This window comes from Nilaparvata lugens, chromosome 7 (genome assembly GCF_014356525.2).
Source record: "Nilaparvata lugens isolate BPH chromosome 7, ASM1435652v1, whole genome shotgun sequence".
NCBI classification, from domain to species: domain Eukaryota; kingdom Metazoa; phylum Arthropoda; class Insecta; order Hemiptera; family Delphacidae; genus Nilaparvata; species Nilaparvata lugens.
The window spans coordinates 21,851,708-21,865,382 of NC_052510.1; the positions used below are offsets into that span (position 1 = coordinate 21,851,708).

The 13,675-nt window shown below is 33.9% G+C and overlaps 1 protein-coding gene across 1 annotated transcript in view; it reads right to left on the reverse strand.

Annotated features, from left to right (window-relative positions):
* LOC111054734 overlaps positions 1-10,041 on the reverse strand; it is a 155,969-nt gene extending 145,928 nt beyond the window's left edge. The window contains exon 1 of the mRNA XM_039432336.1: positions 9,937-10,041. Coding sequence (XP_039288270.1) covers positions 9,937-9,989 — 53 coding nt within the window. The 5' untranslated portion in view covers positions 9,990-10,041. The remainder of the gene's footprint in view (positions 1-9,936) is intronic.
* Positions 10,042-13,675: the final 3,634 nt, after the last annotated feature.

Here is a 13,675-nt window from a genome sequence, read left to right on the forward strand (position 1 = left end):
ATTCTTATAATACTCACATTTATTCTGTTTTATTAATTTATTAAGAAATTTCTGTAATTTTTATACTCATTTCTTAAACGGTCATTGAAAGGCTGCTTTGAAAGTGTTTTAAACAATTTGTCCAGTTTTTTAATGGAATGTACAAGTTCACGCGTAATCCAAGGTTTAAGGGGTTGTAATTTATGCGGAATCTTTACTGTAACTGTTGCAAGTTTAATGTGATTTGATATTTTGTCAGTTAAAATTTGCATTGCTTCATTCACATGTAAATTGTCATCTAATAAGTTATCCCAGTTTTCAGTTTAATGGATAATATTAATTTATTGAAATCTATTTTATTGAAAGAATTATTTTTACTTACAATTTTGTCAGTTGGAAGATCAATGTGGATGCTGACACAAAAGTGATCAGTGATGTTTGTTTTTATTACTGAACTTAATACATTGTCAGGATTGAAAGAGGAATTCTTTAAAAATATGTGATCGATAATCGATTCAGTGCCGTTTTGAACTCTAGTAGGCTTGTTTATGTATGATTTAGAACCATTCAAAGATAAAATTCCGAAATATTCATTAGTCACAAGCGTAGACTTATTGAGATGTATATTCAAGTCACCGGCAAAAATTATATTGGGATTATTTTTGATAGAATACAAACAATTGAGAAAATTATCTACATTGGTTGAAGGAGACCTATAAACAGCGATAAGTGTTATCTTATCCTTCGCACCTGGTACTTGTACATCCAAAAGAATTGAGTTAGATTCTTTTATCTCGTAATTCAACTCATCTACTATAAAATTACATTTGAAAAACACACAAATTCCATCACATTTATTTGTTTTACATGGCTTGTTGACCACTGAATAACCATTCAAATTAAAATTAAAATCGTCCTCTTCAACTAGCCAAGTCTCACTGAGGATAATAATATGAAACTCTAATGAACAATTACTGATAATGTATGACAGCTCATCAAAATTCTTTCGCAAACTTCTTATGTTTACGTGGATAATGTTCAGGTAAGATTGATTATCACTACTACCAAACAACTCAATCTGAGATTGAAACATATCCTCTATTATAATAGTATTGTGAGTCTCAAGAGAAATATGCTCTTCAGGGTCATTTATAAGAACCATACAATAAAAGGAAAAATTAATAGGAAAACGAAAAATAAGCTATTTAAAATCTTGTAATAAAGGAGAAATTTAAAAAGGAATTAAGAAGGAATAGAATTAACTCTGAGAAAAGAATAGGAGAAAGTTAAAGTTAAAGTAGATAAGAAAGTCTATTACTATTAATGAAAGAAAAAATACAGAGCTCGGTCATCTCGTGACACATATCGCCACATTTAAATATATATATCAGTCTTTAAATAATAGAAACCAGTAAATACAGTGTAGTAATACATTTATTCAAATGGTTTGAGGTCCTCTTCGTTAGTTATACATTTTACCGGAGAGTCTTGTTGTTTACGAATGAGAATCTTTGCATCACTCACCCAGACATAAGCTAATTTATTGTTCTTTTTAAGATCTCTAGCTTTATTCAGTAGAAATTTGTTGTATGCAGTGAGATGATCGTTCACATAGATATAACCTGGTGGAAGATTACACAGTTCAAGTCTCCATTTTTCAAGTGTCCTTTTGCTTTCGCCGCACATTTCCAATTAATTTTGGCAGTTCTTGACGTGAAGCGAACTATTATAGATTTTGTCTTATTCTTAGAAGAAGGAACCCTATGAGCAACAGAGATATCGTCTCTTTTGAACGGAGTATTAATCGCTCTAGCAACAGATTCTAGGATTGTGTACACATTTTCATTTTTTGTCTCCGGAATCCCTGCTATCTCCAAGTTGTCCAAACGAGTGTACTGCTGTATTTCATTAATGTCTCTTCGAAGTTTAATATTTTCAAATTCAAGCTTCTTACACTGCTCTTTCACTGATTTGTTTTCTGTGCGCACAGTTTCCAATGACGATTTCAAACTTTCAACAGTTGAATTAAGAGTCATAATGATTTTACTCAACTCTTCGAGTTTAACATTAAATATCTTAGTAAGGGTGTTTTCGATAGTTTTTGTCAAAGTGGACTCAAGATCGTTGATGTCGGTTGGAGAAGATTTTTCTTTACATTCGTCGCACTTCCAAGTTGATTTCTTCACTCCGAGTTTTCTAGAATTCTCTAACGTACGAATTTTAGTACATGTTGGATGGAAAAAATTCCTACATCCACAGCATTCTAGGATATCTTTTGAGTTGTTGAAATCCGATTCACACTTGTAACAAACATCAGCCATGGCAAACAAAAAAATTTATTCAAAATAATTAAATAAAACAGAAAAATAATTGACGATCGTGTACGAGATGGCACGCTTAACAAAGTATCACGCATCACAGTAGTTATCATACAGATAAGGCAACTCGAAAAGCACGACCGTTCGCTCTGAAAGCTATAGCAACACTGTAAATAAATGTAAAAGGAAAAACATTTAAAAAAATACAAAAATACTTATTATGTCATATTAGCATGGACAAAATGTGTGAAATGAATAAAAATATGAAGGAAGTGTGGTTTATCCTACTCAGCGCATGAATACATTTGTAATTTTAGAATAAGCCAATCAAAATACAGTAACTGACCGGCGGTAAAAGCGAGTTGATTCAAAAATATACATTATTCATCATATAAATGATAAGAATTTGTAAACTCTACAGTACCCAGTTTATGTAACAGATAAAAAATGAATATTTATCATAATATTTGCTCTTTATGCGATAACCTAACAGATTAGCACGAACTATATTGAATCATGTTATTGCGTAGTAGTGATCTTGTCTTTTTCAACAGTCATCATCAAATCTTTAGTTGCATCTTCAATGGGATGACTTATACTGGGCCTTGAATGATCTGCTAATGACCTGCTCTCATCAGGTTCGTCAATTCCACCACAGCTGCTGAGATCTGAAAAATCACTGTGACCCGAGGACACCAAGCTAAAATGGTCATCAGCATTGTCATCTGATGATGAAAAGCTTGCTGCCCTTTCACACCTTCTTCTCTTTCCATCTTTGTTTTGTTTCTCCTTTTGTTTCTGCAATTTCTCCTTCTCCTTCTCAATTTTTTTCTGGTTTTTCAAAGCTTCCTTCTCTTTCTTCTTTTCATCTTTTTCCAACTGCTGTTTTTTCTTCAATTGAATAATGTCATCAGAAGACATACTTTTCCCTGCAGGAACATCAAGTTTTCACCGTTTTATTATTCTTGGCTGGACAACTTCCTGTCTTCTTTCCTGAAGGTGCCGAATGAATGATTCCCCTATTAAATCAAGGTTAGTAGAAGCAGTTATTGATGGCAGTCGCCTGAGAATCTCTTCCTTGTTTATTGGATATATTCCAGCTTTTTTAAATCCAGCCATAAGATTAACTTTCACATTAGGCTCTATGCTGTCTAAAGCCTTTTTCAACAATCTTGGAAAAATATCCTTTCGATAATGTTGTTGCAGCTTTTCCACTGTCCGATTGTTTCCATTCTGTTAAAACTTGTTTCCACTTCATTTTGAGAGGCCTGAAATAAGCCAGATCAAGTGGCTGTGTTAAATGAGTTGAGTTCGGGGGTAGGCAGACGAACTGGATGTTGTTCTCTTCACAAAGTTTAAGAACGTTCACACTTATATGTGAACTGAGATTATCACCAATTACAACTTTTTTGCCTTCTTGTTTTTTTAAAACAGGAAGCAGATGAGCAGTGAACCAATCCTCAAATGTATCAACTATCAATCCATCCTTGTTTTGTCCTATTGTATCGCGCCCCCTGTGAACCATTTTCCGTCCATGTGGACCAAAGATGCTCTCCTTTATAAATTACATAAGGTGGCAATGAGTCACCATTGGCATTACCGCAGAACATCACACTTATATTTGATTTTGTCGAATTCATAATTCTTTCAGGGTACTTGCACCCTCTCCGACAAATCACTTTTTTCTTCCCCGGGTCATCTGTCATGCAGGTTTCGTCATAGTTGTAAATGTTGTTTGGCAATACATCCTTGATAGCCTCTTTCAGATTGTCAATGTAGTCTGTGATAATTTTTTCATCAATTTGAGCACGATTTCTTTTAATATTTGATGAAAACTTGACTGTCAGCTGAGGGTGTCTCTTTAAGAACGACTTTACCCAGTCACGGCCTGGAACACTGTTACAAAAAAATTCTACAGTCTTTCCCTGCCTAGTGAGGTAGGATTTCACAACATATCTCAAATCAAGTTCATCAAGTGGGAATCCATATTCACACATTTTGTCAATATGACTTGCAAAAGCTAATTCTTCTTCCCGCGAAAAAGTTGTAAGGTGACCTGGAGAACTTGAAAATGCATTCTTCAACTTGTTTTTAATAGTGCTTCGGGGTATTTTGAAGTGATCAGCAGCCTGCCTTTGAGTCATTTCACCAGATCTGATGCTTTCCAAACAGGTTTGGAGATGTTCGTTGCTGTAGTCAGCATATTTTCGGCTTCCAGGAAGACGTTTGTAGTTGTATGGCATCTTGAACAAGCTGAAAACAAACAAACAAATACAATAGAAATATGTCCATTACATTTTTTTTAACTAATTGTAATTTATCAACAAAACTAGAAATTATTATAATTTAATTCTTCATTTTGATTTTCCTTAACGAACTGCGTGATATTAATTAACAAATGTTACTATTAAAGCATGACACTGCAGTATAATTTCAATTAGACTGCAGTGTCATGCTTTAATAATAACATTTGTTAATTGTTATAATTTATGTATGTACCTATTTTTTATAGATATAGGCTACATTTGTTTAAGATATAAAAATGACTTATTTGAAAAAGTGGACATTATATTTTTTCCAAAGTCTTGAAATAATTTGTTTTTAATGGGATATGAGGTTGGAGAATAAACATATTTATCATTATTATTATTATTATATGTTCAAGCTATAGCTTAAAAGTGCACTCAGATCTAGTTAATAGGGAAAATATTGCAGAAAAACAGGTTAGTGTCATGGGATTATAGAAGTACAACCTACATTGGCCCAAAAAGACTGGGCCAAAGTAGGTCGTACTTTATGAGTTAGCTCAACTCATTTAAAGAAATATAAATATCAAATGACACATTGTGTTTCACAGAGTTTGAACTACAGCATGATATAGAGCATTAAAAAATTATATGAAAAACATACTTACATAACTTGTTCAAGAAGAAATGCGTGTTCTGCAGATAGAAGTATGAGAACTCGAAGTTGCACGTGGTTTTAGTAATCATAAAACTTCTCCACTAACAGCCTAGTGCCTAATAGGCGAGTCACTAGAACTAGCAGGGAGTAAGACGATGCTGCCATCTATCGGAACCAGTGTAAACCATTTCATTTAATGCAATGAATGAAACTGTAGAGAGCGTTTCATCTCTTATTTATTTTGGGCCAAAGAAGGACATTAGGGCCAAAGTAACCTGGTTTTACGGTAATTGATTGAGTAGAATATGTTTTCGAAATAATGAATGCTGCATGACTAAGTACATGGGATGTCCCTATTGAGATGTGAATAAAAATATTGATTGTCAAATGAATTTCATGATTCACCAAATAAAGTTGAGTGTGACATGAGATACATTGACCTTTTGGCGGTACGAAGTTCGACGGGTAGGCTAGTTGTAAATAAAGCTTTATTATTAATAGTCAACGCTGAAAAAAGACAGGCTCAATCACCAAGAATACTATAAATTCTATGAGGGACCAGTATCCATTAATTTTGAGTAGTTCAATCACTTCCACTATGGACACTGGATACATTATGGACAATCAATGAAGCAATACGTTTTAGTAATTTAATTCAATTCAAAAATATGTATGAAATTTATTAGCTACAGAAGAAAAAACTTTTGATTGCAGTGACCCCAACTACTACAATATGAATAACCACTTGGATCAAATATAATGAATTACTTACATCTCTCATCAACTCATACTTTTTATTAACAAAAAAATATATAAGTTATATTGAATGAACTAACGTCTAAAGTTTGCCTTTTTCTGTCCATGCTACAAATAAATGAAGGTATATGGTCGAGATTTTTTTTGTAATCTTGTTGTATATTAAGAAAGTTTTCAATGTGATTTTTGATGGCGATAGAATTTAAATTTGGTGTGGCGCACTCACACAACTTTCCTTGTCGTTATGGAAATTAATCACCTGACGCTAGTGTACACGCACATCTCAAGTCTACTATTCAAAGATTTGAGCCAGCTGGTGACAGCACAATAACGCTGGAGACACAAGAGGTCTGCTAACTCTTCATAGTGAATGATCTAATAGAATCAACAGTTACCAACAGTTTGCAATTGAATCACATTCTATTGAATTTTGAGCTTATTTTCAATTTCAGGTGAAAATGTTACTGAACATTAATTGAAGAGATTTTCATGCTCAATCTTTTCCACCTGAAATGTTTTGTTCAAATTGTATCTGAAGCCTGATAATTGGGAATCTGAAATCAAACTTTGCATAGATGAGGAGAAGCTCCTGAAATTTTTACAGGTATGAGACTTGTGGCAGTTGGTAGAGCTTATCAATGACATTTTAGGTATGAATTTGATCAAAATCGTTGGAGCCGTTTTCTAAAAAATCGCGGAAAACCCTGTTTTTGACAACATTTTTGCCATTTTAGCCGCCATCTTGAATTACATTTGATTGAAATTGTTCGTGTCGGACACACACACACCACACACACACACACACGCACAAATACACACCAATACCCAAAAACCACTTTTTTGGACTCAGGGGACCTTGAAATGTATAGAAATTTAGAAATTTGGATACCTTAATTTTTTTCGGAAAGCAATACTTTCCTTACCTATGGTAATAGGGCAAGGAAAGTAAAAAACAATTATCAACAAACTCCTAACCAAAGAAAATCTCTGTGCTCTGTTCTAATCCGTAATGTTGAATACAAATTGATAATACACACAAAAAACTAACAAAACCTACTCTAGAACATGGTACGCCATAGTGGAGTAGGTCAATTTCCACACAGAAAAACTAAACAAGTAGAGAACACATTATAAGAATCTTTTGTAACTAACTATTGTATGTAATATTGTAATTTATCTAATATTTTTGTAATTGATGTAGTAGTTTTAGTTTTTTTGGGAAATAAACATTTATTATTATTATTATTATTATTATTATTATTATTATTAATGTATGAGACTCCATATACAGCTGATAGAAGGCGCAAACCGAACTGAATACAACAATGAAACAAACACGTGGCGAGCTCGCGCTCTCGATAAACACAAAATTAATTCGATCAGCTGATTGATAAGATTATTTTAAGCTTTCCTATGATTCCAACATATGTTAGAATATCATGTGTCAATTATATCAGTTTTATATGACGTTGATCATGTTCATAACCTTACTTAATAGGATCCTTTTTCATCCTTTGAAATCCTTAGAGGCAAAATATCTCAAAATCCGTTCTTAGTGCGCGTCTAGCATGTTTGAAGAATATTTGTGCAGAGTTTTAAGTCTGTAGGCCAATCAGTTTTAGCTGTAGTGTGATTTTACATAAAAATTTTCGAAAAAATCCCTCTCCTGAACCCCCCTGTGCTCCTGATCGGAATTTTTCTGCATAGATCTAATTATTTTCCGTAGCTGAACAAAAAAGTTCCTCATGACTTTGCTGTGCAATGAGCGGTTAAAAAGTACAACATTTTTGGGGGGCCCAAGCTCTCTCAGGGGGGGAAATTTCTGAAAATCCTTTTTTAGTGGATGTTTTGAGACTACCATGAACAATTGTGAAAAATTTCAAGTTTTTAGTGTCAGTAGTTTGGGCTGTGGTGTGATTTCAGTCTGTCGGGGCTTAGCCTTTTATAGATATAGAGAAGAGAAGAGAAGAAGAAGAAGAAGAGAAGATAGAGATTGGTTTCTATCACAGTCTAGGTAAACTGTGGTATCACTCAAATGAGAATTTAGCGCGGAGAAACATACATTGTGCAGATTAACTGGACAATTAAGATTATAGAAAATCAAGAAAGTATGACTTTTGGTACACCATATCGAAGGTGTTAAAACGAGCTTTAACTTCTATAATATCTAAAATTTTCGAAAAACAAAAGCGTTAACGTTTATTCCACAAAATATAATATTATTAGGTGAAAAGTTTCTTATTTTCTGGCTCTGTATGGGAATAACTTCCTGAACAAGAAATAAACAATCTAATTTAATATGACATTAATTGTAGTACTATTCACTCTTGAAACGATGAAATCAAAGTCAGTTCGATACCTTGATTTGGTACCGAGATATACTTGTTTTCGAGAGCATTGCTGTTTCATACTTCGGGGGGATTTTTTGGGGGGGGGGGTGAGTTCACAAATGAGTAAAAAATTTGTTTACTTGTATTTCAAAATACAAGGAACATTGTTATCAGGTGTATCTGGAAATCTATCTAGTCTTAGGTTGTAGAGCACAAAATTATGCCCAGAGGGATTTTGAATCGTACATTTGAATTGTGGAAATCGGAAGATATAGTTGATTATAAACGTAATCATTGGATTTATCAACTAATTTTACTTCAGAATGGATAACTTGAATTAGATAACTCAAGTATGGTACCGGTACCCTCATAAGGCCACCACAAAGTAATAAAATTGTAAATTTGAGAAAAATCTGAAATCTTCCGCCATTATTATCTCGGTAACAAAGCATTCTAGGACCCATGTTTTATATACTTTTCCCTTTATTTATATGTAATTAAACACTTCCTGAAGTTTGTAGGTCTATTTCAGAATCACCTTGTAATCGTAATTTGAGGCCGTGCATCAGGTTTTTATTTTTTTTTTTTTATTTGGATACTATGAAGTTATCATATAATATTTTATTGGGAAGAGAAATATTTTTCTTATTACTTTTGGAGATATGAGCACCCAAAATATGAATTTTCTAAACAGGTTATTTTAAATTTGGTAACAGGTAAAGTCATGCAATTTTGAGGATGAATTCTTCATGGTGTTGGTGATTGAACAACATTTTTCATTATAATTGTTGAAAAAATTATCCAATTTAAAAAAAACTCAAAATGTTCTATTTATGAAATTGATCAACTTTTTTTGAAAAAAATTTGAAAATGTTTCATTTAATCAATAATGCCATGAAGAATTTGTATCCTCAAAACTTCATGAATTTATCTGTTAGCAAATTTGATGTAGCCTGATGTTTGAAGAAGTTCAACTTTGGTCGCTCATATATCAAAAAGTGATCACACAAAAAGGCTTCTTGGGAGAAATTTGTTAATTTCGAAAAATTTCTAGTAGCCAAATAGAAAAAAATTTAAAAATTCCACTAGTAAGAGTTTCCAAAATCCTTATGCATAGCCTCAACTGGAGGTGGTTATAGTTAAACATTAAATTGAATGATAAGAGAAGAAATCATTATATTTATTTTGAAATATATACAATAATAGGAATAAGCGAATTGATCGAAATAATACAATATTGAAAACATGGTAGCAGAGACAAAGTAGATATCTGTAAAACCATTCGTCGATAAGATATTTGTAGAACAATGCTGAGTCGGAAATGTGGAAGAGTTAAAATCATGATTTGCAAAGCATCTATCTAAAATGAGATACTATATAATTTATTCAATTTAAAAGAGGTTTTATAATTCAAAGAAAAGCTCAGCAGCATACGTAGGCGAAAGGCGAAGCCTGCATAGTATAGTAGAAAGGTTTGTTTCATTTGATATTTTTTCAACGGTTTTAAGCAATAATTTCAAAATTGGAGAGACTGGCTCACTTTGCAATAGACAAAAATAATAAATCCCCGTACATGGAAAGAAAGCATATGAATCACAAGATAAGAGCAATTACTTGCAACTTGAAATAAAATGAAATCGAACACTTACGAATCTCTGGCCCAGAAGAGCACACTGCAATAAACTAGAACACTGAAGTACATAGTGGCTCCTAATATGAGATCCACCGATGTACTGAAGATGTGATCGAAATATTCGCCATTTTATACAACCAATAATGATCAAATTTAATTCGAGAGATGGAGTTCAACTTTCTACTGTCGGTATAAGTTGAATAGGGAGCATTGATGTTATTCATATTGGGGATGCTGTCAATTTGAAGTGGATCTCTCTCCAGTTACTGACGTCACAATAAGCTCGAAAACATTGAATAATAATGAATGTATTGATGTATGGCAGGCTATGTCCAAAACAAATTTATAGAGTACGGTTTTCAATAGCTGAAATATGTATTGTCAAATTTAGCTATTGAAATTATAAAACTTTCTTTGGTCAAAAACTTTAGTTCTTTTCTGAAACGTCCAATAAAACTTGAACTATAATAAAAAAAACAGTGTGCAATGCCCGGTTACCCGGTCAATTATGTATTGCGCTCTGAGCAGCCTGTTACGGTCGTTTACCTGAGCGTATTGAATTCAGTGTTTATTAGATATTCAAGACTGAATAGGCTGGGTCTTAATAATTATAGTCTTCACAAGAAAATAGTTCATATTAGTTCAGTTTACATCGTGTTTCGTTATATTGATGTGATTGAGTGATTGAGATTGAGTATTAGCAGTGAATATTGATGGAGTATCGAGTGTCAAGTGAATTATTGTAAGTGATACAATATGGACAAGTTTGTATTTAAAAAAGCGCGTGTTGATGAGATCGCAAAACCACTCCCAGCACTGGAATCATCTGTAGTGGTACCTGGAACATCTGCCAGTCCCAGTAATAGTGACAGTTTAGATTTGAACAGCAATAAAAAGGTAATCGGTAAGGGAAGATCCTTTCAGAAGTCATGGGTATCTAAATATTCTTGGTTAGAATATGAAAATGAAACTGACAAAGCATTTTGTAAAGTTTGCAAAGATGCAGAAGCGAAAGGCCTTATTAAGTTTACTCTAAAGAGAGAAGATGCTTTTACTTCTGTCGGCTTTTCAAACTGGAAAAGGGCCTTGGAAAAGTTTCGTACTCATGAAACTACCAATGTTCACAAGGAGAGTATTCTTAAATTGTCAACTGTTTCAAACTCAAGTGTAGCTGCCCAGTTAAATGAGCAAATAGATAATGACATGAAAAAAGCCCGGTTAGCGCTAACTGCTATTTTCACAACTATGAAATTCCTATGTAGACAAGGTCTAGCAATTAGAGGCCATGAAGACAAAAACTCGAATTTTTTGCAACTATTGGAACTCAGGAAAGAAGATGTCCCGGAATTAAAAGACTGGCTAAATCGTTCAGGTTTTAAATGGACATCCCATGATATTCAAAATGAAATAATCGATTTGCTAGGTCAGTCTGTTCTGCGGTCGGTCTTATCTAACATTAAAAAATGTGAACACTTTTCCATCATGGTGGATGAAACAAGTGATGTTTCGATCCACGAACAAGTATCATTTTGTATTAGGACAGTAAATGATGATTTGACCACCAATGAAGATTTTATTGGATTATATGAAACGCCAAACACTGATTCTAAAACTTTGTTTACTATTGTCAATGACATTCTGTTACGTTTGGATTTGCCCATTGAAAAATTGAGAGGACAGTGCTACGATGGTGCTTCTAATATGAGCGGAAAGTTTAATGGACTGCAAAAGTTAATTTTAAACTTGCAACATCAGGCCATTTTCGTCCACTGTACTGCACACAGTCTTAATTTAGCAGTTGAAGACAGTCTTCGGTGCCTGACTTGTATGAGAGACATTATGAACCTTGCAAAGGATCTAATTAATAATATTAGAGAATCCCCAAAAAGGATGGAACTATTCAGAAGTGTAATCAGTGCCAATGCTACCGTTCTACATGATACATCAGGAATTCGACCACTTTGCCCAACTCGATGGACAATGAGAGCATCAAGTGTGCAACAAATCTTGAAGAATTATGAAAATATTTTGGAGTTGTTTGAAACCATCTCTTCCTCGGATAAGAACGAAGCAGGTTATAAATGTGCAGGCTTTTTGGAATCAATGCTGACTTTCAAGACTTATTTCCTTTTACAGGTTTATTGCTATGTAATGAACCCAGTTGAAGAGGTAAATCGCAAAGTTCAATCACCTGATTTGAGCGTAACTGATTTAGAAGATATGTTTATTAACCTAGTCTGTATTTTGGAAGAAAAGCGTGGAGGGTTTGAGGACTTCTGGAAGTTTTGCCTATCAGTGAAGCCACCATCAGTAGCTGAACCGGAACTAGCAAGAAAACGCCGCATTCCTCAACGGTATGAAAACAAGGAGGCTGGAGCACCCCACACATTCAACACACCAGCTGAATTTTTTAAAATCAAATACATTGAAATTTGTGAAACTGTGAGGTCTTGTGTTGCCAGCAGATTTGATGCAACAGGACTGTCAAAGGTCATTGCAGTGGAAAGGGAGTGTCTGTCTGTTTTAAACGAAGGACAAAAAAGTGATATGACACGCTCTAAAGAGTTTTTTCAAAATGATCTGGACACTGACAGATTATTCTTACATTTGTCAATGTTAAGTGACATTTCCAAACAAAAGAAGCTGCAACTTCGTACGTTGAATGATGTTAAAAAGTACTTTGAACTAGAACCCAGTGTGAAGGAAATGTTACCAGAACTTGTGAAAGGCTTGAAACTGCTTCAAGTTGTGCCGGTGACGTCAGCAACTAACGAACGTTCATTTAGTGCCCTGCGCCGCCTCAAAACCTACCTTAGAGCTACAATGGGACAGAAAAGACTCAACAACTTAGCGATAACTCATGCTCATCAAGATATTTTGGAAGAAATAGACATTTGTCAAGTCATCAACGAGTTCATTAAAAGGAATCCAGTCAGAAGATCCAGTTTTGCACTCTTCTAAGGACAAACTGTTCTGTTTTCTCTTCTAAGGATAAAAGTTTCAGGTAAAGCCTCAAATTCTGTTTACTTTACATTCTAATGTCAATTTTTCATGTCATGTTTTTTAAAGACAGTTTTCAGCAATTCTTTATCTCAGAATTCTGTTATTTAGGCTACAATAATTTCATTCAATACTACTTAAATTATTTTTTAAAGAGGTTGGCTGTATTTTAAACACAAATACAAAAACACACATACATTTAAAATACAAGAACTGAATTGTTGATTTTTAGATTCAATTGATCGGGAACTTGATAGCTATTTATGTATTAAGAGCGTAATGCGCGACTTTATCGCTCGCGCAAAACAGTTATCAAGCGACGTGAAGCAGAGCGTGATAATTTTGCAAGAGCGATAAAGAAGAATTACGCGCGAATTACATACAAATTTTCTTCTTCAACTGCCCAAACCTGTCAAATCACTCATATCTGGCGGAGTTAACAACTTTTCTGTTCAACCTATCATTGACATTTGTAATTAGGGATGTCAATCCCGGGACTGAATTCCAATCCCGGTATTTCGGGATTATCCAATATCAATCCCGGGATCCCGGGACTGATCCCGGGATTGACAAAAATCAGTTTCATGCACTTTTAGCCAATTGTTTCTCCTCAATTACATGTTCAGTATAACAGTGTGTGGAGATGGAAAAGGGCTTATTATAGAGGGAGAGGATATTATTGAGATGGAAAAATACTTGGGAATACTATTAAAATTGAACATTCTATTCCTTCAAATGTTTTCAAGATAAGGAGT